This window comes from Narcine bancroftii, chromosome 7, assembly GCF_036971445.1.
Source record: "Narcine bancroftii isolate sNarBan1 chromosome 7, sNarBan1.hap1, whole genome shotgun sequence".
Lineage (NCBI taxonomy): Eukaryota > Metazoa > Chordata > Chondrichthyes > Torpediniformes > Narcinidae > Narcine > Narcine bancroftii.
Genome location: NC_091475.1, coordinates 79,406,816 through 79,434,140, shown reverse-complemented (window position 1 = coordinate 79,434,140; position 27,325 = coordinate 79,406,816). Strand labels below are relative to the sequence as shown.

The 27,325-nt window shown below is 43.0% G+C and overlaps 1 protein-coding gene across 6 annotated transcripts in view; it reads left to right on the top strand.

Moving 5' to 3' along the window:
• Positions 1 to 25,115, top strand: part of LOC138739059 (Golgi pH regulator) — a 111,482-nt gene extending 86,367 nt beyond the window's left edge. For all 6 annotated transcript variants that reach the window (XM_069890471.1, XM_069890475.1, XM_069890474.1 and 3 more), the window contains 5 exons: positions 7,903 to 7,995; positions 16,614 to 16,709; positions 19,227 to 19,316; positions 21,736 to 21,801; positions 22,778 to 25,115. In XM_069890471.1, the coding sequence (XP_069746572.1) occupies positions 7,903 to 7,995; positions 16,614 to 16,709; positions 19,227 to 19,316; positions 21,736 to 21,801; positions 22,778 to 22,984 (552 nt within the window). In that variant the 3' untranslated portion in view covers positions 22,985 to 25,115. The remainder of the gene's footprint in view (positions 1 to 7,902; positions 7,996 to 16,613; positions 16,710 to 19,226; positions 19,317 to 21,735; positions 21,802 to 22,777) is intronic.
• Positions 25,116 to 27,325: the final 2,210 nt, after the last annotated feature.

Sequence of the window (27,325 nt, the reverse complement as noted above, 5' to 3'; positions counted from 1 at the left end):
CTGCAAAAGCTTTTATAAATATGTCAAGAGGAAAAGATTGGTGAAATCCAGAGTAGGTCCTTTGCAGTTGGAATCAGGGGAATATATAATGGGGAATAAGGAAATGGCAGACCAATTAAATTCTTACTTTAGTTCTGTTTTTACAAGAGAGGATACAAATAACCTCCCAAGGATGTTGGGAAACATAGAGACTAATGCAAGGGAGGAACTGAAAGAAATCAGTATCTCTAAGGACATGGTCTTGGGGAGATTGAAGGCAGATAAATCCCAAGGGCTTGATAATCAACATCCTAGGGTACTTAAGGAAGTGGCCATTCAGATAGCAGATGCTTTAAGAATTATTTTCCAGAACTCGATAGACTCAGGATCAGTACCCATGGATTGGAGGGTAACTAATGTTACCCCACTATTTAAAAAGGGGGGTAGAGAAAAAGCGGTGAGCCTTACATCAGCAATGGGCAAAATGATGGAATCCATTATTAAGGATGTAATAGCGGAGCATATGACTAGCAGAGAAGGGATCGGAAGGAGTCCACATGGATTTACAGAAGGTAAATGGTGCTTGACAAATCTATTGGAATTCTTTGAGATGGTGACAGGTAAAATAGATGGGGGGAGAGCCAGTGGATGTGGTGTACCTGGACTTCCAAAAGGCCTTCGATAAGGTCCTGCATAAACGACTGGCTTCCAAAATCAAGGCTCATGGGATTGGGGGCAAAGTATTGATGTGGATTGAGAACTGGCTGGCAGGTAGAAGACAGAGAGTTGGGATAAATGGCTCGTTTTCTGAGTGGCAGGCGGTGACCAGTGGGGTGCCACAGGGATCTGTACTGGGACCCCAGCTGTTCACAATTTACATTAATGATCTGGTTGAGGGGATTGGATGTAATATCTCCAAATTTGCAGATGACACTAAACTAGGAGGGGTTGTGTGCACGGAAGAGGGGGTCAGGAAGCTCCAGTGTGATTTGGATAAATTGAGGGACTGGGCAGATACATGGCAAATGCACTACAATGTGGATAAATGTGAGATTATCCACTTTGGTAATACAAACCGGAGGGCAGATTACTATTTGAATGGCAATAGATTAAGAGATGGGGAAGTGCAGAGAGACCTAGGGGTACTTGTACACCAGTCTCTGAAGGCGAGCATGCAGGTACAGCAGGCGGTTAAAAAGGCAAATGGTATGTTGGCCTTCATATCAAGAGGATTTGAGTATAGGAACAAGGATACCTTACTGCAGCTGTACAGGTCCTTGGTGAGACCACACCTGGAGTATTGTGTGCAGTTTTGGTCACCTTATCTAAGGAAGGATGTTCTTGCAATGGAGGGAGTGCAGAGGCGATTCACCAGGCTGATACCTGGAATGGCAGGAATGACTTATGAGGAAAGATTGCGCAAATTGGGATTGTACTCGCTGGAGTTTAGAAGATTGAGAGGGGATCTCATAGAGATGTATAAAATTCTGGCAGGACTGGACAGAATGGATGCAGATGGGATGTTTCCAATGATGGGAAAATCCAGAACCCGGGGCCATAGTTTGAGGATAATAGGCAAACCGTTTAGGACCGAGATGAGGAGGAATTTCTTTACCCAGAGGGTGGTGAATCTGTGGAATTCATTGCCACAGAGGGCAGTAGAGGCAGGTTCATTAAATATATTTAAGAGGGAATTAGATATATTTCTTCAGTATAAGGGTATTAAAGGATATGGAGAGAAGGCGGGGACGGGGTACTGAACTTTAAGATCAGCCATGATCTCGTTGAATGGCGGAGCAGGCTCGAAGGGTCGAATGACCTACTCCTGCTCCTATCTTCTATGTTTCTATGTTTCTGTGTTTAACCCATGCCCTCTGGCTTGTACCTCGCCTACCTTCAGTAGAAAAAGCCTACCCACACTTTCTCTGTCTATTCCCCCTCATTAATTGAATTAATGTCTACCAAATCTCCCTTCATTCTTCTACGCTCCAGGGAATGAAGTCCTAATCTGTTTGATCTTTCCCTGTAACTCAGTTCCTGAAGTCAAGGCAACATCCTAGTAAATCTTCTCTGCACTCTTTCTATCTTATTGATATCTTTCCTGTAGTTAGGTGACCAAAACAGCAACAATATTCTAAATTTGGCCTCATCAATGTCTTATACAACTTTACTATAACATCCCAACTCCTCTACTCAATGCTTTATGAAGGCCAATATGACAAAAAACTCTCTTTATAACCCTATCCACCTGTGATGCCATTTTCAGGAAATTATTTATCTGTATTCCCAGATCCCTCTGTTCTATCTCACTCCTCAGTGTCCTACCATTTACCATTTGTCCTTTCTTTGTTTGTCCTTCCAAAATGCAACATCTCACACTTGTCTACATTAAAATCCATCTGCCATTTTTCAATCCACTTTTCCAGCTGGTCCAGATCCCTCTGGAAGCTTTGAAAACCTTCACTGTCCACAACGCCTCCAATCTTAGTATTATCTGCAAACTTGCTGATCCAATTTACCACGTTGTCATCCAGATCATTGATATAGATGACAGACAAAAATGGTCTCAGCATTGATTCCTGAGGCACACCACTAGTCGCAGGTCTCCATTTGAATTGTTGAATCCAGTTCACTACTTCACCATGAATACCTTACATTTGAACCTTCCTGACTAACCTCCCATGTGGAACCTTGTCAAAGGCCTTACTAAAGTCCACGTGGACAACATCCACAGCCTTTCCTTCATCAACCTTCCTGGTAACCTCAAAAAACTCTTATCAGAATGGTTAGATATGACCTACCATGCACAAAGCCATGTTGGCTATCCCTAATCACTATAGTCAAGAAAACATCTAATATTATTTGTGTAAAGGAAAAGGAATCAACACAAGTTGATGAGGGCAAGAACAAGTTTTTCCAGATGAATGAGAGTGTTGGCAGAAAGGAACTAGTTGGGTCATTATTTGAGAAAGATGTAGAGGCCCTGACCTTTCTGATGCAGGGAGGAGAACAGAAGTGACTGTCCAGGATGCAAGATTCTCCTTGTCCGCACCTACCACTCCACAAGCCTCCACATCCAACATATTATCCTCTGCAATTCTACCATCTACAATGTGATCACACCACCAGATACATTTTCTGCTTCCCTCTCCATGGGGATCACTCCCTCCATGACTTGGTTGACCACTTATCGCTGCTCATGAATTGCACTCCCCTTGGTACCTACCCCTCTGACAGCAAATTCACATTCACCCATACACCCCTCATCACCATTCGGGATCTAAACAGTCCTTCCAAGGGAAGCAACACCTCACGTCAATCTGCAGGGATCATTTATGACTTACAGTGCTCCAGGTTTGGCCATATCTACATTGGTAAGACTGGATGCAAACTGGGAGATCATTTCATTGAGCACCTTTACTTTGTCTACTGCAACAGCAAGGACCTCCCAATGGCTAACTATTTCAATTCCACACCCCATTGCCACACTGACATGTCTGTCTATGACCTCATGTTCAGCCAAACAGAGGCCAGCCACAAATTGGAGGACACCTTATTTTGCCTTTGCAGTCTCCATGCAGTCGGCATTAATATCGACTTTGTAGCAGCTACTACGGTAGAGCTACTGAAGTAATACAAAAAACATACAGCAGATTAGTCAACTGAAGACTGATTTAACAGGCTTCTTTTATATACTGTGTGTCCCGGGCTCCACAGGACAAGGTGGGGCATCACTATGAGATAGCTGCCGATCCACGAGACCGGCAGGTTTAAATCTATCCTTGTAAGTGTCCCGCGCCTTCCAGCGGGAGACTCAACAGCTCAACGTGCCATTCCTCAGCACTCAGTACCTCTTGCGTGCGGACCATTAGGTGAGTATGCAACATCCGTATATGGTTCTGCACGCCCACAGAACCACACCAGTGACAGTTCAGGTTGCTGCACTGAGCGCCTGCTTGGCCCACTACACAGCCGCTACATCACCACCCGCCCCCCCCGCTGAATTTTCGCCGGAAATTAAAACACCAGTTGTGTGTTCCTTAGGAGGAGACCCATGCATTGAACGGATGCAGTGGGATCCACATGGGCAGACTTGCATCTGTCTACACTAAACAGCTGCAAGTGCACCCCAATGTCTAAAGTAAACACAACTCCATCCCTCTTAATCACGCGGAAAGGACCCTCATATGGTCGTTGTAATGGCGCTCCTGGGACCTGTCTGCGTAAAAAAAGAAACAAAATCAGCGTCATGGAGCTGTGAGGGCACAAGTTGTTTAGGGGTTCCATGCCAGCTGGTAGGAACAAGTTTCCTGCTAGTGATACTGCATCAAAGTTACTGGTGGACGTGAAATGTGAAAAGGCATTGCTACTTTGGCCAATGCCTCTTTGGCAGTTGTAAATGCAACCTCCGCCTCTAATGTCCAGGTATTCTTTGGCTTGGCTTCGCGGACGAAGATTTATGGAGGGGGTAAATGTCCACATCAGCTGCAGGCTCGTTTGTGACTGACAAGTCTGATGCGGGACAGGCAGACACGGTTGCAGCGGTTGCAGGGGAAAATTGGTTGGTTGGGGTTGGGTGTTGGGTTTTTCCTCCTTTGTCTTTTGTCAGTGAGGTGGGCTCTGCGGTCTTCTTCAAAGGAGGTTGCGCTGGGTAGGTCATGTCTCCAGAATGGAGGACCATCGCCTTCCCAAGATCGTGTTATATGGCGAGCTCTCCACTGGCCACCGTGACAGAGGTGCACCAAAGAAGAGGTACAAGGACTGCCTAAAGAAATCTCTTGGTGCCTGCCACATTGACCACCGCCAGTGGGCTGATATCGCCTCAAACCGTGCATCTTGGCGCCTCACAGTTCGGCGGGCAGCAACCTCCTTTGAAGAAGACCACAGAGCCCACCTCACTGACAAAAGATAAAGGAGGAAAAACCCAACACCCAACCCCAACCAACCAATCCCTGGATTTGGCGGAGACATTCTGGAACAGTGGTCGAAGAATGTCAGCAGCTGCAGGAATAAACCGGTGATAGAAGTTTATCATGCCCAAAAATTTCTGCAGTCCCTTAACTGTGGTAGGTTTGGAAAAAGCACGGATTGCATCTACCTTGCTGGATAAGGGAAATATACCGTCGGCCATGATCTTGTGTCCTAGGAAGTAGGAAGTTGATGGTGGATCTGCCAAATTGACATTTGCCAGGGTTGACAGTAAGACCGAATTCCCCTAGCCATTGGAAAAGGCGGCACAAATGCAGGTGGTGATCTTGCTCAGTCTGACTGGTTACGAGGATATCATCCAAGTAAATGTATGCCAACTCCAAAACCCTGCCTAAACCGTCCATCAGCTGCTGGAAGGTTTGAGCAGCATTTTTCAATCAAAACGGCTTTCTAAGAAATTCAAAAAGCCCAAAAGGGGTAATAATTGCTGTTTTAGCAATATCATCCTATGGATAGGTATCTGATAATATCCCTTGACCAGATCAACCTTGGAAAAAAATGTGGCAATGTTGTAAATGGGCAGCAAAATCCTGTTTATGAAGAATGGGGTAACTGTCGGGTGTAGTAACATCGTTAAGCCTATGGTAATTGCCGCAGGGTGTCCATCCGTTTTCTTGGGGACCATGTGTAATGGAGATGCCCAAAGACTGTTGGAGCATCGAATGATACCCAACTCCTCCATGGCCGTAAACTCTGCCTTTGCCTGCAGCAGTTTATCAGGCGGAAGACGATGAGCTCTGGCATGAATTGGTGGGCCTGAAGTGTCTATGTAATGAGACACACCATGGGCATTTTTTCCCCAATGGCGATGGTAAAAACACTAATCTCAGCGCACGTCAGCATGTTCTTCCTTCTTTGATTGAACTCCAGATGCAGAAGGTTCGTAGGACGCAGAAGATGTATCTGCTACCAAAACAGGCTGTATTTGAGCAGACTCTTGTGTAGGAGTACGATAGAGCCTGTCAGCCTCCCATGCTGGGGATGGCGGAAATTCATGCTAGCGATGGGTATGGCGACACGAGCTGGGAGCTTTGATAGGAATAGGGTTTCAAAGAGCAGGCAAGCATTTGATTCATTAGGTCTGATGGATTCCATTCACTCAGGCCTTCCATATTCAAAAGCCGCATGCCACGCTCATGCCTTGTCAATTCCAGTGTATCCAGGAGAAACTGGCGGAACCTGGTGTACTGGTTTTACACCAGGGGAGTGGCAATAAATTCGCTCACTCGAGATGCGGTAGCGGCATCCAACGCACCTACAACATGCCAGAACCTTGTGTCCTCTGCTGTTATGCCCCGAAGACGTAACTGGGTTTCAGCCTGAATAAGCTAAACCCAAGGTTGATGGGTCTAGAAAAGAGGCAAGTGAAGACCAACTGCGTTAACTGCCACCGTGGTGACAGCTGCATCCATTATGACTGTAGACTCAGGCTTCAGCTGAATCTTACAGTTGGGATCACCAATTATAGCGGCTACTATTGATAGAGCTACTGAAGTAATACAAAAAACACATGCCAGACTAGTCAACTTAAGACTGATTTATTCAGGGTTTACAGGCTTCTTTTATATACTGTGTGTCCCGGGCTCCACGGGACAATGTGGGACGTCACTACGAGATTGCTGCTGATCCACGGGACTGGCAGGTGTAAATTTAGCCTTGTAAGTGTCCTGCGCCTTCCGGCGGGAGACTCAATAGCTCAACGTGCCGTTCCTCGGCACTCGGTATCTCTTGCATGCGGTCCCTTAGGTGAGTATGCAGCGTCCATATTATGGTCCTCCACGTCCGCAGAACTGCGCCGGGGACAGTTCGTGTTGCTGCACTGTTTGCCCACTCAGCCCACTACACGGCCGCTACATCATATGCAGCGTCCGTATTATTGTTTTGCAGGCCTGCAGAACCGCGCCAGCGACAGTTTGCATTGCCGCGCTGTGTGCCCACTCGGGCCGCTACAACTTCTGATTTCTGTCAACCTTCCTCCCTCGGTGTCTCTCTTTCCCTATCTTTCCTCTTTGCTCCAGCTCCCCAACCCCTTCCCTTAATTCTTCTATCACCTCAGCTTTTTTCTCTTCTACCCTCACACTATATCCACCTATGTCCTCTTACCCGTTAGCCTGTGAATTTCCCCTGCCTCTTCCTCCCTCCTATCCTTTCCTCCTCACACTCCCCCCCCCCCACCCCACCCTAGGGGGGTATTTTTGCTAAAATCTGACAAATGCCCTGGCCTGAAATATTGGTTGCCCTTTATTTCCTGTTGATGCTGTGTGACCTGCTGAGTTCCTCCAGTATGTTTGTGTGTTGTACAGTTCAGGACTTTTCCTTTCAGAGCACAAGAATTCACAGCATTAAAAAACCTCAACTCACTTTTAATCTGGTAGTCATTTTAAATCTGTATCTTCCATTGATTTACTGGTGAAATAATTTCCCTTATTTATCCTTTCAAAAACACTATTATTTCAAACATCATTATTAAATCTCCCCATAACTGACGACATTTAAAAAAAAACAATCTTGTCTTCACAATCTCTCTCCAGAAGTGAAGCCCTCGATTGTTGGATCAGTTCCAGTAACCTATCTTTGAGTCCTTCTGAAGTTCTTGACATCTAACCCAAACCCTTAATTGGTCACAAGATTCAAGGTGTTATGAGCCAATCATTTATAAAAGCTTAGTACAACTTTCTTGAATCTTGTTTTTCTTATCTCAATGTGCCTTTGACCGTGTAATCTAAGTAAACTGGATAGCTTTGATGCAGTCAAGCACAACAGGTAGATGGTGATCAACAAAGTGTCACATTAATGGAAAATAACTGGAAAGGGAGAATTATAAATCTAACCTGAAGGTGAAATTGAATAGATGCAACTACTCACTATTTCACCAGTGAAATCCTTGGGGCACAGAAAGAGTTCTAAAATGATTTATCTGTTTATCTTTTACAGGAAAGAATTGAATACTCAAAAACATTCCAAGGAAAATATTTTAACTTTCTAGGCTACTTTTTCTCCATATACTGTGTGTGGAAAATCTTTATGGTGAGTACAACTCCTCTGCAGTGCTTTGCTATGCCTTAATTGGGCAGGTTGGCATTGCCAGGCTTGATTTCACTATTGACCATGAGCAACAACCTTGCAAAACCTGGGTGGCACTCCAATTGATTTTGTAACTCGTTGTCTATTTGCCCTGGTTGAACTTTGTTATATAAATTTGGTCTGAATTTCCGTCCACCTTCCCCTTTTTTCATCACATCTAATTATCTGAAAAATTTCCATTAGTTATTAATCAGGTACACTGCAGCAAATGTGCTTAGTCCTTGGAAAATACCTTCAGTGGATTAGCACTTTAAATCCTGATTCTCTTATCATAATCATAATCATAACAATTACAGCACGGAAACAGGCCATTAGGCCCTTCTAGTCCGCACCGAACCAAACACCCCTTTCTAATCCCACCTCCCTGCACAATGCCCATAACCCTCCATCTTCCTCTCATCCATATACCTGTCCAACCTTTTCTTAAATAATACAATTGACTCCGCCGCCACTATTTCTCCCGGAAGATCATTCCACACAGCTACCACTCTCTGAGTAAAGAAGTTCCCCCTCATGTTACCTCTAAACCTCTGCCCCTTAATTCTTAACTCATGTCCTCTTGTTTTAATCTTTCCTCCTCTTAACGGAAATAGTCTATCCACATCCACTCTGTCTATCCCTTTCATAATCTTAAATACTTCTATCAAATCCCCTCTCAACCTTCTACGCTCCAAAGAATAAAGACCCAATCTGTCCAATCTCTCCCCATACTCCAGATGCTTAAACCCAGGCAACATTCTGGTAAACCTTCTCTGCACTCTCTCCACTCTGTTTATATCCTTCCTATAATTAGGCGACCAGAACTGCACACAGAACTCCAAATTAGGCCGCACCAACGTCTTATACAATCTCAACATCACCTCCCAACTCCTATATTCCATGCAATGATTGATAAAGGCCAGCATACTAAAAGCCTTCTTCACCACCCTATTCACGTGAGTTTCTACCTTCAGGGAACGATGTACCGTCACTCCTAAATCTTTCTGCTCTTCTGTATTCCTCAATGCTCTCCCATTTACCACATATGTCCTATTCTGATTCTTCTTACCAACATGAAGCACCTCACACTTATCAGCATTAAATTCCATCTGCCATTTTTCAGCCCACTTTTCTAAGCAGCCCAAATCCCTCTGCAATCCTAGAAAACCTTCTTCATTATCCACTATTCCACCTATCTTAGTATCGTCTGCATATTTACTAATCCAATTCACCACCCCATCATCTAGATCATTAATGTATATAACGAACAACAATGGGCCCAATACAGATCCTTGAGGCACACCACTGGTCACCGGCCTCCAACCTGACAGACAATTATCCACTACCACTCTTTGGCCTCTCCCTTTCAGCCAATGTTCAATCCATTTGACTATCTCAAAATTTATACCTAAAGACTGCACCTTCCTAACTAACCTTCCATGTGGTACCTTATCGAAGGCCTTACTGAAGTCCATATAGACAACATCCACTGCGCTACCCTCATCCACATTCCTAGTCACCTCTTCAAAAAATTCAATCAGATTGGTCAAACATGACCTTCCTCCCACAAATCCATGTTGAGTGCTCCTGATCAGACCCTGTCTATCCAGATGTTTATAAGTACTATCTCTAAGAATTTTCTCCATTAATTTACCTACCACAGACGTCAAACTTACAGGCCGATAGTTGCCAGGCTTCCTCCTTGAACCCTTTTTAAATAACGGAACCACATGCGCAATGCGCCAATCCTCCGGCACTATCCCCATATCTAATGACATTCGAAAAATTACCGCCAGAGCCTCTGCTATTTCCTCCTTCACTTCTCTCAATGTCCTGGGGAAGATCCCGTCTGGTCCTGGAGACTTATCCACCTTTATATTCTTCAAAAGCCTTAAAACTACACCTTTTGTAATCTCTATATTCCCCATATTTACCCAATTTGCTTTTTTTATCCCACATCTCCCAATATCCTTCTCCTTAGTGAATACCGAAGAAAAGAAACTGTTCAATATCTCCCCCATTTCTCTAGGTTCCACACACAGTTTTCCACTCTGATTTTCTAAGGGACCAATTTTGTCTCTAGCTTTCCTCTTACCATTAACATATTTGTAGAACTCTTTTGGATTTGTTTTCACCCTGCTTGCCATAGTTTTCTCGTACCTTCTTTTAGCTTTCCTAATTCCTCTCTTAAGATTCCTCTTACATTCAATGTATCTTTCAAACATCTCCTTAACTCCATGCTTCTTATATCTAATGTACGCCTCCCTTTTTCTTCGAACCAAGTTTCCAATATTCCTTGAAAACCACGGCTCTCTCAAACCTTTTGCCCCTCCTTTTAACCTAACAGGAACATAAAGCTTTTGCACTCTCAAAATCTGATCTTTAAAAGACTTCCATCTCTCTACTACATCCTGCCCATAAAACAAATTGTCCCAATGCACACCCTGCAAGTCCTTTCGCATCTCCTCAAATCTAGCTTTTCCCCAATCAAAAACCTCAATCCTTGGCCCTGATTTCTCTCTTTCCATAATGACATTGAAGCTGATGGCATTATGATCACTGGACCCGAAGTGCTCGCCAACACTAACCTCCGTCACTTGACCCATCCCATTTGCCAACAGTAGATCTAACACTGCTCCTTCTCTGGTCGGCACCTCTACATATTGTTGTAAAAAACTATCTTGCACACATTTCACAAACTCTAACCCATCCATTCCTTTCACAGAATGTGTTTCCCAATCTATATGTGGAAAATTAAAATCTCCCATAATTACAACCCTGTGCTTATCACAAATATCTACTATCTCCCTACAGATTTGCTCCTCTAGGCCTCGGTCCCCTCCGGGTGGTCTATAATACACCCCTACAAGTGTAACCTCTCCTTTCCTACTCCTCAGTTCCACCCAAATAGCCTCCGTGGATGTGCCCTCTAATCTATCCTTCCTAGGCACCGCTGTAATATTTTCCCTGACAAGCAATGCAACCCCACCTCCTCTTGCCCCTCCGACTCTATCACACCTAAAACAACGAAACCCAGGGATATTCAGTTGCCAATCACATCCCTCCTGCAACCATGTCTCACTAATCGCTACCACATCATACTTCCAAGTATCAATCCACACCTTCAGCTCATCCACCTTTTTTACAATACTCCTGGCATTAAAATATATGAATTTCAGGGATTTCCCATTTTTTAATCCCTGTTTTCCCTCATCTTTAAGAACAACATTATTTACTTTTCCTGACAATTGCCCTTCATCTTCTTCCAGAGCATTTCCCTTCTCTATCACCTGCCCATCCATATTCAAATACTTACTACAAACTTTCATTGTTTTCATTCTAACCTTCTCCTTACTGCTCTGTACTATTTTGTTCCCTCCCCCCAACCATTCTAGTTTAAAGGATCCTGAGTAGCCCTAGCAAATACCTCTGCCAGGATTCTGGTCCCCCTGGGATTTAAGTGTAACCCGTCCTTACTGTACAGGTCACATCTCCCCCAAAAAAGGTCCCAGTTATCCAGAAACTTAAAACCTTGCCCCTTACTCCACCCCTTCAGCCACGTGTTAATCCTCCACCTCATCCTATTTCTATTCACACTGTCACGTGGCACAGGGAGTAATCCAGAGATTACCCCCTTTGCGGTCCTTCTTTTTAACTCCCTACCTAACTGCCTGTACTCACTTTTTAGGACCTCTTCTCTAATTCTCCCTATGTCATTGGTACCTACATGTACCACGACCTCTGGCTCCTGTCCCTCCCACTTTAGGATATCTGGGACACGAGCAGCAACATCTCGGACCAGGGAGGCAAACCACCATCCGGTTCTCCTTGCTGCGTCCGCAGAATCCCCTATCCGTCCTCTTAACTATGGAGTCTCCTACCACAATTGCCCTCCTCTTCCTTTCCCTCCCTTTCTGAGCTACAGGGGCCGACCTCGTGCCGGAGGCACAGCCACTGTCACTCCCCCCAACCTTGATGTCCCCCTCAACAGTGCTCAAAGAGGCGTACTTATTGCTGAGGGTTACATTCACAGGGCTCGTCTCTGGCACCTTACGTTCTTTTGTCCCTCTCCTAACAGTTACCCACCTTTCATCCTCCCGTGGCCCTGGCGTGACCACCTGGCTGTAACTCCTGTCTATGACTACCTCTGTTTCCCTAACCAGCCTGAGGTCATCGAGCTGCAGCTCTAGTTCCCTAACACGGTCCCTGACAATCTGCAACTCGACACACCTAGTGCAGATATGGACATCCGGGAGTCTGGAAGACTCCAGGACCTCCCACATCCGGCACTCCCGACAACACACAGCCTTAACACTCATCCCTTATCCTAATGAAGTTGTAATGAAGACTATCTTAGCTTTCTCTCCGCCTGATTTCGCCGAAGCCTGATGAGCCGAAGCCTGATGAGCCAAAGCCTGGAAGTCCCACTCCTTCACTGTGCCACTCACTCGCTGGGCCGCTCGCTGTCCCTCTTATTTATTGGCCTTTCTCCAATTAACCCCTACACACTCTCCTGTACGCTGGCTCGACCAATGGCCGTCTCCGACGCCGACTCCTCCCCGCAGACCCTGGTAAGAAACTTTTAAAAAAGTTTTCTTACCTGCCCCAGACTCTTTTCTTTTCTGTCCTTCTCCTCTCCTCTCCTCTCCTCTCCTCTCCTCTCCCTACTGCTAAGCTCTGTCCCCAGTAAGAGTCTTTAAAAAGACCTTACCTTCCCGTCACACTCTCCTGTACGCTGGCTCGACCAATGGCCGCCTCCGACGCCGACTCCTCCCCGCAGACCCTGGTAAGAAACTTTTTAAAAAGTTTTCTTACCTGCCCCGGACTCTTTTCTTTTCTGTCCTTCTCCTCTCCTCTCCTCTCCCTACTGCTAAGCTCTGACCCAGTAAGAGTCTTTAAAAAGATTTCTTCATTCCTTTATTCTTTATTTCTTTATTCCTCTTTTTACAGAAATCACCTGCCTCACCTCAAAGCTCTCCAATGTAGCTGAAATTTATAATAACTCAAAGTGGGGAAATAAGGGTTGACTGCAACCCAGTTCAGATGGGGTGTAAATTATGGATCATTTCTTTGGATCAACATTCATTTTTGCAGCCTTTCATTTATCTTTTGGGTGGAATATTTGGGGCTTAGTGTGCACGTGCTCCAGTATGTGAACACTGAACAAAATGTATTTCTTTGAGCCTGTATTGACTCTTTGGAAAGGAAAATGATTTGGCCCATTTCTTTTTCATCTTCACTATAGCCCAACAATGCACAATTAACAGAAGTAAGAACACATTATCCCATTTCTCATGATGGCCACCTGCTCATCTGTAGCAAGGGAAAGTTTGCAATGAGCTTTCATAGCTTTTAATGGCCAAAATAGCCTCCTTCTATCTGTATTATTTTAAAGTCTGGCTCCCACAAGTCTTGTACAGTTGTCTGCAAAGTGATCAATATATGCATTGTACCTTTCCAGACTAGTAAATGTCTTTTTTCTAAAACCTTACTAGGTTCACACACTGCAGTGTGAGAAATCACCTTCCCTCCCAAAAAACAACTGACAAAAAAACAGGCATTAAATTGTTGTGTAATCAGCACCTTGGTCAATATTTGGTGACCTCCTCAGTGCACTGCAGGGAAATACCAATACAGTGTATTTGCTTTACTTTGTTAAATACAAGAATATCTGGTAACTGATTCCTGCCTCAACCTGACTGTAACCATATATAACTATATAGCAATTACAGTACGAAAACAGGCCATCTCAGCCCCTCTAGTCCACACCAATTTAAGTGATCTCCTCTAGTCCCACCTACCTGCTCCCTGTCCATAACCCTCCAATCTTCTCACATCCATGCACTTATCCAGCCTTCTCTTAAATGACAAAAATGACCTTGCTGCAACCACCTCTTCCGGAAGGTTATTCTGCTCAGCCACCACTCTCTGAGTGAAGAAGCTTCCTCTCATGTTACTTCTAAACTTTAGCCCCCTAACCCTTAACTTATGACCCCTCATTCCAATCTCACCTATCCTCAAGGGGAAGAGCCTATTCACATCTCCTCTATCTATCCCTCTCATAATTTTAAATACCTCTATCAAATCCCCCCTCAACCTTCTACACTCCAATGAACAAAGACCCAGTCTACTCAATCTTTCTTTGTATTTCTAGATACTGCAATCCAGGCAACATTTTAGTAAATCTTCTCTGTACCCTCTCTACCTTATTGATATCCTTTCTATAATTTGGGGACCAGAACTGCGCACAGTATTCCAAATTAGGCCTCACCAATGCCTTGAACAGTCTCAACATCATCTCCCAGCTCCTATATTCTATGCTTTGATTTATAAACGCCAACATACCAAAAGCCTTCTTTACCACCTATCTACATGAGAATCCACTTTCAAAGAACGACAAACCATTATTCCAAGATCTCTCTGATCCTCAATGTCCTCCCCTTCACTGCATATGTCCTGTTTTGATTATTCTTCCCATAATGAAGCATTTCACACTTATTGACATTAAACTCCATCTGCCATCTTTCAGCCCACTTTTCTAAGCAGTCCAAATCCTCCTGCAGTCCCTGAAACCATCTTCATTATCCACAAATCTCCCTATTTTTGTATCATCTGCTTACTTGCTAACCCAATTTACCCTTTTCTGTCCATCCTTTCCATTCTCCCAGGAAAAGCAAACTAAGGAAATTATGGTCAAGTCAGAGATTGGATACTCCACTGTATCTTGAAACGAAAATGGTGCAGATGTGAAATTTAAAATTATTTGGGTCTTTGACCTGAAATATTAACAGTTTTTCCTTCTGTAACTTCTGCTTGACCTGCTGAGTGTTTCTGGTATTTTCTTTTTTAATTCTAGATAGACTTTGTATCCTGATCCATGTGTTGGTAACAACCTGCTGCTGTGCATTTTCATTTGTTTGCACTGTATTTTCCATTCAATTAAATACACCTGCTATTTGTTATCCGCCACCACATAGGCATCAGGTAGCTGCATCCATTCTTAATCATTTATTTCTGGTTGTAAACATTGAGATTGACTGCTCCAATCTTTTATCTTTAACATATCTACTGTTTACACTGCAATGTTTATTTAAGAGAAGCTACAAGCAAAGGGAAAAAATCTTTTTTGCTGCCAAATGTCCTGCAACTGATTTATTATTATCAATGTGAACTCCAACCATAGTAAAGTCCCTGGTATCTGGAATTCAAGCAACTGGCAAAAGAAAATTGAGCAAATTAATTTAAAAGTTGGTAAGAATAAATAACATTTTAAAGAAACGTGTAAAACTGTAAAACTAAATGTTCTTCGAGGCAACGCACAACCCTTTGTTGAAGATGGGAGCAAACATTCAGTGTGCGGAGTGCCCCAGTCATGCCCCACCCATAGCAGCTGTTTGAATTAAATTTAAATAAAGTTGTGTTTAAATAAAATGGCAGCACCCAGGATGAAGAGCTGGCCATTGTTGCTCACCAATGTTGCAAAGTGTCTCCCTATCCCTGGCTAGTAAATCTTTATTAGTATTAAGTATTTTAATAAGGCTTTATCTGTAAACTTGGGTGAAGGGGGGGGGGGGGGGGTGAGTTAATTATGATGCCGGCTCAGTTAATGTTACAGTTAGCCCAGTGCTGTAACAGCGCCAGTAACTGGGGTTCGAATTTAAATTTAAAATTTGTATGTTACAAGAATTACCTGACTAAAATGAACTTTACATAGAATACTAATTTTTGCAAATCACTTTAAGTTTTGCACTGTCTTTTGTCTTTTAAATTGTTTATTCTTAATGCAGGTATATTAGTTAGGCATTGTAAGAGTGAGTCTCAGTCAGCTGGCAAATTCATATATCTGGCATTTGTGATCCCCGTAGGTGCTGGATACTGGGGATTTTACTGTATATCAATTTGGTTTGATTTATGCAAAGTGTAAATTTCTATTTGTTTCTCTCAAAGACTGGCAGCAATCTGAGGATCTTTTCAAGAAGATTGAATACTGGTGATCACTTTCCATTGACACATTTTTGTCTGATCTCCAAAATGCTTCAAGAGTTTGATAAAGTAGATGGAGGGAAACTAATTCTTCCAGTGGTGAGAGTCCAAATTAGAGCCTGGGTGTTTATGTTGAAGTCAGGAAGTTCATCCTCACACACGGGTCACTGGGAATCTGAAACCACACCCCCCCACCAGTTAACAGTTGGAACTGGAGATCATTTGAAATATTCAGAACGAGACCTTGTTGGTTAAGAGTACTGAGAAGTACGTGGAGTTAAGATAATCACCCATGATCTTAAACTAAATTGTGTGAGGAGCTGAATGGCCTTCTGTTCCTTTTTTTTCATTTCTGCTGCATAGAACATCAGCTGCAAGGAGTTCAGTAGGTTGGTTTTGCATCTTTTTTAGTATATAGATATACATTGCTTTTGATGCAGTATTTATCTCGCACTCAGCTGACAATGTAAATAATCTGGAATGATCATATTAAGTGTGTTCAGCTTTGATGCAACTGAAATTAAATCCATTGCATTAGATATCTGGATCATGGACATGTTAAATGTTTAATTCATTATTGTCCCTTTCTCAAATTGTAGGCAACAATAAATATCGTCTTTAACCGCGTTGGTAAAACAGACCCAGTCTCACGAGGTATAGAAATCACAGTGAACTATCTTGGCATTCAATTTGATGTAAGTAAAAGAATTAGCCAATACTGTTCTTTTAAGTGCCATTTGTTGTGATGTCTGATTCTGAAACTGGATAGCTTTTACCCAATACTTGTTTTACATCTGTCATTTTACTGAATTGTCCAAATTAAGGAACCTAAATTGAATTTAGGAATGATGGAATCAAAGATCTTCAATGCCGTTCACTCTTGGGCCTTACATGAGTGTACCATAGAATTCCCACAGCAAGTGTAAGCACTCTTATTCCTTTTCATGAATCCCAGGTGATTGGTGCTAACTGAACTAGGAAGTGTAATAGCCCATGTGTCTCTTCAAGCCTGCCCGTGACTGGTCTTCCATCTCGGCACCATTTACCTGCCCCATCATCCTATCTCTCGACTCCGCTAATGTTGAACTCTGATGTGGCATAGATTTTTTGTGTCATATCAAGTTCTCATTCTGGTCATGCTGGCTCTTTGAAAGAGCTCCAAGTTGTCCCACGCCTTGCACGTCTACCCCTTTGTGTATTTGTCATGCTGTCTTTGAAGCATCCTATCAAACCTGCTTGCATTGGTCTTTCAGACAGCACATTTCAAATCACCACAGCCTGCCACAGTAAATTTTTAACTTCACATCAGTTCTTTTACTGGAAGAAAATTGGAAAGTCTGCAGACAATGGTTGAAGTAAAAAACACAATGCTGGAGAATTCTTTTACTGGAGTTAGGCAAGTGCCGCTTCAAACTCCAGACCAAAAACATCTAAACAAACAAATGGGAATGGTTTGGGAGGTTTGTGCTGAGGGAGGGCAGGCAGCAGTTCATTTCTGTTTCGCATTATATTTCATATAGTCAGGAGTGTTGATTTTTTAAAAATCTGTAGCAAGTTTTTGGAAACTAGCCGTGCAAGTGTTTGATTTTTTTTAAATTAACTGAGAACAACACAATCAGCATTGTCCTTTTCTTTCTAACTCATCTGTGTTTGTCATTTGCATTTGCACCTTTAAGTCAGAAGGAGGTGTGTTAATATTCCAATCTGTGACTGTGATGTGTGATGTAAATCAGGGCGAAGGGAACAGAACACAGCCATTGGGGCAGTACAGAGGGAGCACTGGCTGTGGGGAATGTGGGGGTGGGGGGGAAATGGTTGTGGATTGGATGGTTTGGTATGGATGGGAAGGGACAGTCATACAATGGTTCTCTTATTGGACAAGCAATTCTGGGCTAAAAATCCTGATACACAATTTAATCACACTATTTATAGTTAATTAAGATGAAATGAAGGTGGAATGAGTAATGATGGCCATGAATGAAAATGTGTTTATTGTCATACAGATTGAACAATGTACACAGGCCCTGAAATTCTTACTTGCTGCAGCTGAACCACTAGAATGGTACACTTTGAATGACAATAAATACAAAAATAAGTGAAAAATATTATAGTTATCCTAGTGCAATAAAAAATGGCTGGAATAGAGCAGTCAGTCTTTTTATGGAGTGGGAGCAGTCCATGATTAATGTTACATAGGGAGGTTCAAAAGCCTGATAGCTGTTGGAAAGAAATGCACCTAACAGTGCAGGTCTTCAGACTTCTGAACCTTCTACCCAAAGGTAGCAGGGAGAAGGGGTTATGATGAGGTCCTTTAAGATATTGGTGGCCTTCTTGAGGTAGCACCTCACGTCAATATTTTCAGTGGATAGGATTACTGTTAAAACCCCATCTAGTAAAGTAATATCCTTGGAGAAGAAAGTTCTCCATCTTTCATTCAACATTGAGGGATGGATAGCTTCCTATGTAACGCTAGAGATTTAATAATGTGGTTTTGACACAACAATCCCTCTGCTTACAATATAACACTGACCCTGTCAGCAGTGTGCATTCCATGAATGGACTAGAAATACTGATATCGCTGAGGGTGTGCTGCGCTGTTGAAAGTGCCATCATTCCAATTGGATATTAAACTAAGGCATTGCAGCTCTCAACAATTGAACAAAAGATCAAATTTCTTAAACAATTTTGGAATATAAAAATGGGCAGCTGTTTCAATTATTTTTCTATAGGTGTTGCCTTTTAAATGAGTATGTCTTTATTTGGGAAATGATGGTACATGCCGCTTATGACTGATGGGATCTGCATGGCACAGAATTTGCCCAAGAGCTTGTTGAGCTCTATTGGGTATTTGGGAGGATAGTTGAGGATTCATCATTATAACTTAGATCAGGTAGTCCTGGCCCATTTTAACACTTAAAATGGTCAAGTGATTTATTCGATACAAAGCATTCATACGTTCTGAGGCCAAACACAATCAGCTGAAGGATCTCAGCAGGTCAAAGGTACTATGGAATTGCATACCTTTGGAGGTTTTTCTTATGTTTTCCACCATACTTAAGAATTGACAATTGAGGTATCGTCCCACTGTTACTGATGTAAAATTGATCTTGTTCATATTTGGTCTGACTTAATGCACATTTTTCAACAGCTCTTAGTCTCTGGTTAATGTGCTGACTGAATGAGTTTTACAACTTGGTTTTCCCTGAATGCAGGTGAAGTTTTGGTCTCAACATATCTCCTTCATTCTTGTGGGAATAATTATCGTCACCTCAATCCGGGGTTTACTAATCACTCTCACCAAGGTGTGTATGAGAGCTGAGCTCAGCTTGTACTGTTTTTCAATACTAAGAAAAAAAATGCGTTAAATGACTTGCTTTTTGTACAGTTTATACAAATTCTGCCATGCATTGATGTTACAGCTGTTGACAGAATGAATAGTCTTGACTCAAAATGATGCCCCTCCATTTCCATCTACATATGTTGCCTGACCTGCTGAGTTCCTCTTGCACCTTGTTATTTAGGCTGATGTATGTTTGCAACATTCTGGACTCTCTAATATTCAGTCCTCCTGGTTTCCTATTGGCATGGCTGACGAGAGGCTCCAAGTACAGGAAACCATGTATTTAGTTTTAGCTGGAGGCTTGATGCCAATCTGCATCTCTGGAGAGAATTATTTTCCACCCAAATCCAGCCAGCCAAAGCCCCGATCTGTCAACAGCTGATGCCCACCCCCCAATAACCTACGCTCTTCCCACACACAGCACATCTATCTGCTTGTCCAAGGTCAGATCACTGAAGATACAGTATTTATTCCTCAGAACGTAAAGCTATCTACTCTTTCAACTTCAGCACCATTAATATGGACAGGGGTGTTGACTCTGTTCCCCTCTCCTGAAGTCAATGATCTCTTTCGTCTTATTAACATTGAGAGAGAGGTTAATATCGTAACACCATACCACTAGACTTTTGTCTCTTTTCTGAGTTCCATCTTGCTTTTACTTGATACCCAGCCCACTTCTGTGGCGTCATTGACAAATTTGAAGTTAGTGTTGAAACAGTCACAGATGTTCGGGGCTGGGAGGAGAGCTCGGGAGATAGTTGGCACAGACTGGAGGGGCTGAATGGCCTGTTTTCTGTGCTGTAACCATCTCTGGTTTCCACTGTGGATCTGTTTGGATAGTAAGCAAATTGAAGTGGGTCAAGGTTGGCTGGAAGGCCAGAGTTATCGTGAGCCATGACCAAAATCTCAAAGCAAGATGACGGTGGATGTCAGAGCCACCATTCGTGAGTCATTTAGTCCCATTCTCATACTCTTCTTCTGTTCTGGTCTTTCTGAGATTCAGCATAAAATCACCTGTAGTTGTATTTATTTTTGCCACTTTGCCGCTGTGCTGTTTCTCTCACATCATTTGAACTGTGATGTCCACCTTGAGTTGAAGCATTATAGTGCTGTGGGTTTACTGAAATATTAGTCTTCGTCCTCATGTAGCATCATCAAAGTCTCACGCACCAACCGCTGACAACTTTGCACAGCTCCTGTTCTTCCGAGAAGCCTGCCTGATGTGGGGCTCCTTACTCCAATGAAGCACAAGATTCAGCAGTCAGATGGTGTTCTGCCAAACTAAATGCATGTTCTCAGTTTATATTACGAATAATGACTCTGACATTTAGTTCCTCCAAAACAGCATCTTTAATAGGGTCAATAGAGCACAGTTTGGCTATTCACCAGTAAGGCTAGTGATTGTTGTCCATCCCGAGCTACACCTATGGAAGATATTGGTGGGATTCCCGTAACCTCTGGAGCCACACAACTTCCAGTCTATTCCAGTAGTGAACCCATGCTCCTGGTTCCCCACCTCCAATCTAAACAGGAAGCTATTCCCAAGGCCCTTCAGGAGCCCTGCTCACCATTGGCATCTTCACGGATCCCAACCCTCATGAGCAGCAGCATCACGGCCTGGTTCAAGTTCTTCAGGTGCTGAGCCCCTCCCTGGTCTGCTGTAGAATCCTCTCCCAGGTTTCTCGACAGGGATTGTATTCTCTTTAGTGTACCTCTCATGGTCCAGTGCCAAGCATGGGCACCACCATCTTGGGTATGGACCTCCGAAGTTTTGCAGAAGAACAGTATGGAATAAAACCACCACTAGGCCCTTTAGCAGGCTGTCTAAATCCTGTATGGGGAAAATGGTATTATGAGTGCTGCCATTTTTTTTAATCCTTGCATGTCCGAGGTCCTCAGCTTAGATCTGCACTATTCAACCATATATTTAAAAAAATCGATCACCATTTTGGATTGTAAATTCATAGGAATCAGAAAAAGGTAAAGTAACAAGATTACCCATGACAATGGTCAAACTGGATTTCCAGCCTTTTAACTTAATAGGCAGTCCAGATTCGTTTCCAGCACTTTCAGAAGCCACTCAATCCCCTATGGATGGATGGGAATCCGCCCTAGACCATTGCTCTGTGCCATCAGTCACCATCCTGGTGGTCTGACAAGATTTTTGAAACCCTATCTTTATTCAACTGGTTCTATTGAAATGCAGGCAGCTTTGTCTTTTTAAACACCTCCAGTGGACTTCCCCTGTACTTTCTGTAGGGTGGGGTAACTTTCCCAGCCTCCCTGGTCCCTTCACTGTAAACCCATTGCAAATGTCATCTGATTAACTGTTTCACCAAAGCAGTTCGTTTAGTGTATTATTTATTCTCTTTCTCTTCTAGTTCTTTTATGCAATTTCCAGCAATAAGTCTTCAAATGTTATTGTACTTGTCCTCGCACAGATTATGGTAAGTAGTTGAAGTGTTGGCCTTGTATTTACGTGTCTCTGAAGTCTCCAACCAGACTGCGTTAACATCAACTTCTTCAATTTCCATTAACCGCACTCTGTCCCTGAGTCTCTCTTTCCATAACTCTGTCTCCTTTCCACCAGCTGGAATTGTCCATGAGCCTCCTCCTGCCTGCATCCTATCCCTCCCATGGGGAGCACTGACAAAGAAAGAGGCTGTAAATGTCCATGAGCCCCTCCTCCAACTGCTCCCCTCCCCATCCAAGGGAGGGGTGGGGGGGGGGGAACTGCAAAAGGGGGAGGCTGTAATTACAAAATTGCATATAAAAACTTTTACGTCACAAATATATTGAGAAAATTATCTTATAATGGGGAATAACAGAATTAATTTAGATGCAAAGGCACTAAATCTTAGTCTTATGTGAATTTACATTGGACAAGAATATCAAAAATCTTCATGAATCATTCCAATCATATTTGCTCTCATTAGGCCCATTACTTTATTCCTTTCCTATCCAAGTACCTGTCCAAAAGCTTTTTAAACTAGTTAAAAGTATTTGCCTCAAATGCTTCCTCCAGCTGCTCATTCTGTGTGTGGGAAGGAAACTTACCACTAATACCTCTATAACTGTTGTCCCTCTCCCCTTAATGCTGTGCCCACTAGTTTTTGATTGCCTTGCCTTGAGAAAAGACCCTGGCTATCTATTCCAGATGTGCTCCTCGTAATTTTGTAAACCTCTATCAGGTCTCACTTCAGCCTCTTGCATTCCATGAGAATAAACCCAGCCTACCCAAAAACTACAACCCTCAACTCCAGGCAACATTCTGGTGAATCTCTTCTGCACCCTCTCTATTCCTACCACATCCTTTCTCTAGCGTGGTGACCAGAATGCTGCAGACTCTGTAAGTGCAATATAACCAATGTTTTACGTAGTGTCTTGCTCTGTCATTCACATTTCTATTTGCATGTCTCACAGGGTATGTATTTTGTGTCGTCAGTGTTGCTCATGAGGATGAGCATGCCCCTGGAATATCGCTCCATTGTCACTGAGGTCCTTGGGGAACTGCAGTTCAACTTCTACCATCGCTGGTTTGATGTTATTTTCCTCGTCAGTGCACTATCCAGCATTATCTTCCTCTACTTGGCACACAAACAAGCTCCAGAGAAGCAGATGAGTTTTTAGAAACACCATGACTCCAGGTGCTCCAGATCTGTGCTCACTACTGCTGTATGAGTATTCATTGTGCATCCAAATCACCTGAGAATATAATGAACAACTTGAAGGCAGGCAGCATTTAGGAAATGCATGGGGGTCTACAGAGCTCTGGAGGATGGTTTATTAATGCAAGGAATTTTAAACAAAACAAAATCTCTGCTAAAGTTTACATTTTTTTTACTGAAATTGCATAAAAACTTTTAATGATGCAATTGATTTTTTTCAATAACAGAGAAATGTTATAAGGGATGAACTTTAAATTGATTTAACAAGGGGAGGTCATATGTCAATGTCAGTGTGCAAGGATCCTGGCTGAATACTGCCTTTTCAGAAATTTTCTCTTGGCTCTCATTGGTGGGTACTCCAAGGCACACATTACTTTGCATTGGAAATTGGTTGATTTCCCACTTTGTAAAAGTATCTTTTCATTGAAAGAAATGGGAAGGCGAATGTTAGTGAGTCCGACTTCCTGGCACATGAAGTATGGAAACCTGCTGATGTACCTCAGCCTTATCACACTGGAGATGGGTTCTACTTTTCCTTCATTCTCTGTCAAACAAGGAATGTAGCATCGTGTATACCTCAAATTTTTTCAATAAAGAATGTGTCACTTCTGATGTCAACTGATTTATAAAGTCACTCATGCACTAAAATGGGAGCATCTACTGAACCTGTACTTAAAGTTGTCTAATTGAAATGGCTCAGTGCTCTTTGAGGTGTGAGGTTGACAACCCGCCTCACTCCTCTGCCCTCAGCTCTTTGCTTCTTTGACAAGCGTTTCTGCTATTGAGGATGTTAGTGCATTTTTCTATAAAACTGAAAAATTCCATAAATCATACTTTGTGCAGAAGTCAGATGTAGAAGTAGTTAATAGTTGAGTGGACCTTCAGCAGATGTACTACAAAGAGTGCTGAGAATGCTTTAATGGTCCAAGTGATTCAGTGACCTCCTGTTATTTGGTTTAGACTTCTGCCTGTTCCTAACCACCTTAAACAGCCTCTATCTGCCTGCCTCGGATATTCATCAATTTTGCTTCTGCATTCTCAACACCCACATGAAAAATAAAATCCAAATCTATCTTTTACATAATCGATGATAAAGTGCATTTCCTGATGTGAAATCTCTTCCATTCTCTATGAATTACTGCGGCTAAGTTTCTTGCAGTGAGGGGTTTTCCTCTTGAAACCTCAAAACCTCTTCACCATCACCAAGGGACTCATGTCAGGAGTGTGATAGACTGCTGTTCTCATGCCTGGATGAGTAAAAGCTCAAGACCATCCAGGACAAAGCTGTCCACTTGATTGGTATCCCATCCACCACCCGAAACATGCATTCCCTTCAGCATGAGAGTCGAGTGCATGTGTGGAATTCACAAAACATATTGCAGTTACTGATATCAATTAATCACACAATGTAGAAACGGGCCTTTTACTCAGAATGACAAGGCAGCTGTGGTTTAAACCTACACCTCAATGGTAATGAGAGATGGCCAATAAATAATGGCCTTGCCAGCAACACTCACCCATCCCCCATGAGAAGTACTTTTTTTTAAATTGTTTCTTAATTACCCATTCACACATTCATGCATCCACAAGAGTTCACCAAAAGTAAGCTCTGATTAAAATAATTTAACTTGATTTACTCTGCCCACAAACTGATCCCTGGAAATAAACCCCATGCCTACTTTAACCAAACCCTACCCGTAAGTATAAACCTAGTTCTTGTTCTTCTGTTTACAACCTAATATTTCATGCAGTGTCTCTCCCTATTGATTGATTCTCCCTTTTATTCTCTAGCTTCTATCATAGAGTTCACTTATCTTTCACTTTTAACATTTATTGAAACATTAACATGTTTTGAAGCTGTTAACTAACCACACATTCAAATCTAACCATTCTTAATTCAAAACTCAAGTTGTTTTGACTTTTGCATTGTCCACTGGCTTGTTTCATCTGAATGCACACTGGAATATGAATGTTGTTATGTTTACAGTGGGGTGAATAACAGATTTAAGGTGCATGAATAATAATGGCTCTGTAGTAATTAAATTGCCCCTTTTATTTCATAAAATAAAGATGCAAGCTCTGTTTATTCAAAACTTGGTGTGTCTATTTACAGATAAAAAATCTATAGTAAACCACAGGAACCCTACCCAAAACATTGGTGAACCATTTCTGTCCACAGATGGTGCCAAACCTACTGAGTCTCTCTAACTTCTCTTTGTTTACATACTTTATACAGCTTGAACTTCACAAGATTACATTCATGAATCAAGGATTGTTCCCTATGCCAAGGGCTTCCTGAGTTGATGGGAACAGGAGCCATTCAGACCTTTAAATTATTGCACTGTTCAATCCACTGTAATTCCATGTACCTTCCTTTGATCCCATGTAAGCTTGTGATCCCATAAGTATGAAAGATCATTATGTGATCTATTGAGGTTAAGATCTTGGTGGGAGTGACCCAAACAAGGGGACATAATCTTGAATCAACACCTTATATTGGTTTGGGTAATCTCCAATCAGACACCATTAATATGGACATCTCCAATTTCTGTTAACCTTTTCCCTACCCCTCTGTCTCCTTTCCTCCAGCTCCCCACCCCCCGTCCCTTCTCTTACCTATCAGAGTGGTTGGATGGGAAGTGTCAGAGAGTAGTGGTAGAAAATTGTTTGTCCAATTGGAGGCCGGTGACTAGTGGAGTTCCTCAGGGTTCGGTCCTGGGTCCACTATTATTTGTTATATATATTAACGATCTGGATGTAGGGGTGGAGAATTGGATAAGCAAGTTTGCGGATGACACAAAGATTGGTGGTGTTGTGGACAGTGAGGTAGATTACCGTAGATTAAAAGGTGATTTAGGAAGGCAGGAGGTGTGGGCTGAGAAATGGCTGATGGAATTTAATACAGATAAATGTGAGGTGCTACATTTTGGAAAGGCAAATTTAAATAGGTCATATACATTGAATGGTAGACAATTGAGGAGTGCAGAGCAACAAAGGGATTTAGGAGTTATGGTAAATAGTACCCTCAAGGCTGATACTCAGGTAGATGGTGTGGTGAAGAAGGCATTTGGAATGTTGGCCTTCATAAATCGGAGTATTGAACTCAAGAGTAGGGAGGTTATAATGAAATTGTACAAGGCATTGGTGAGGCCAAATTTGGAGTACTGTGTACAGTTTTGGTCACCAAATTATAGGAAAGATATAAACAAAATAGAGAGAGTACAGAGAAGGTTCACGAGAATGTTGACAGGATTTCAGGGTCTGAGTTACAGGGAAAGGTTGTGCAGACTGGAGCTTTTTTCTCTGGAGCGTAGAAGATTGAGAGGGGACTTGATAGAGGTGTTTAAGATTTTAAAAGGGACAGACAGAGTAAATGTGGATAGGCTTTTTCAATTAAGAAAGGGGGAGATTCAAACTAGAGGACATGGTTTAAGATTGAAGGGGGAAAATTATAAGGGGAACATGAGGGGAAATTTCTTCACGCAGAGGGTGGTGGGGATGTGGAATGAGCTTCTGGCAGACGTGGTCGAGGCGGGATCATTGGTTGCATTTAAGGAAAGACTGGATCGTTACATGGATAGGAGGGGACTAGAGGGGTATGGACCGGGTGCTGGTCAGTGGGACTAGGAGGGTGGGGATTTGCTACGGCATGGACTAGTAGGGCTGAACTGGCCTGTTCTGTGCTGTAAGTGGTTATATGGTTTTGTTTGTTTTTCTTTGGCTTGGCTTCGCGGACGAAGATTTATGGAGGGGGTAAAAAGTCCACGTCAGCTGCAGGCTCGTTTGTGGCTGACAAGTTCGACGCGGGATAGGCAGACACGGTTGCAGCGGCTGCAGGGGAAAATTGGTTGGTTGGGGTTGGGTGTTGGGTTTTTCCTCCTTTGCCTTTTGTCAGTGAGGTGGGCTCTGCGGTCTTCTTCAAAGGAGGTTGCTGCCCGCCGAACTGTGAGGCGCCAAGATGCACGGTTTGAGGCGATATCAGCCCACTGGCGGTGGTCAATGTGGCAGGCACCAAGAGATTTCTTTAGGCAGTCCTTGTACCTTTTCTTTGGTGCACCTCTGTCATGGTGGCCAGTGGAGAGCTCGCCATATAACACGATCTTGGGAAGGCGATGGTCCTCCAGTCTGGAGACGTGACCCACCCAGCGCAGCTGGATCTTCAGCAGCGTGGACTCGATGCTGTCGACCTCTGCCATCTCGAGTACTTCGACGTTAGGGATGAAAGCGCTCCAATGAATGTTGAGGATGGAGCGGAGACAACGCTGGTGGAAGCGTTCTAGGAGCCGTAGGTGATGCCGGTAGA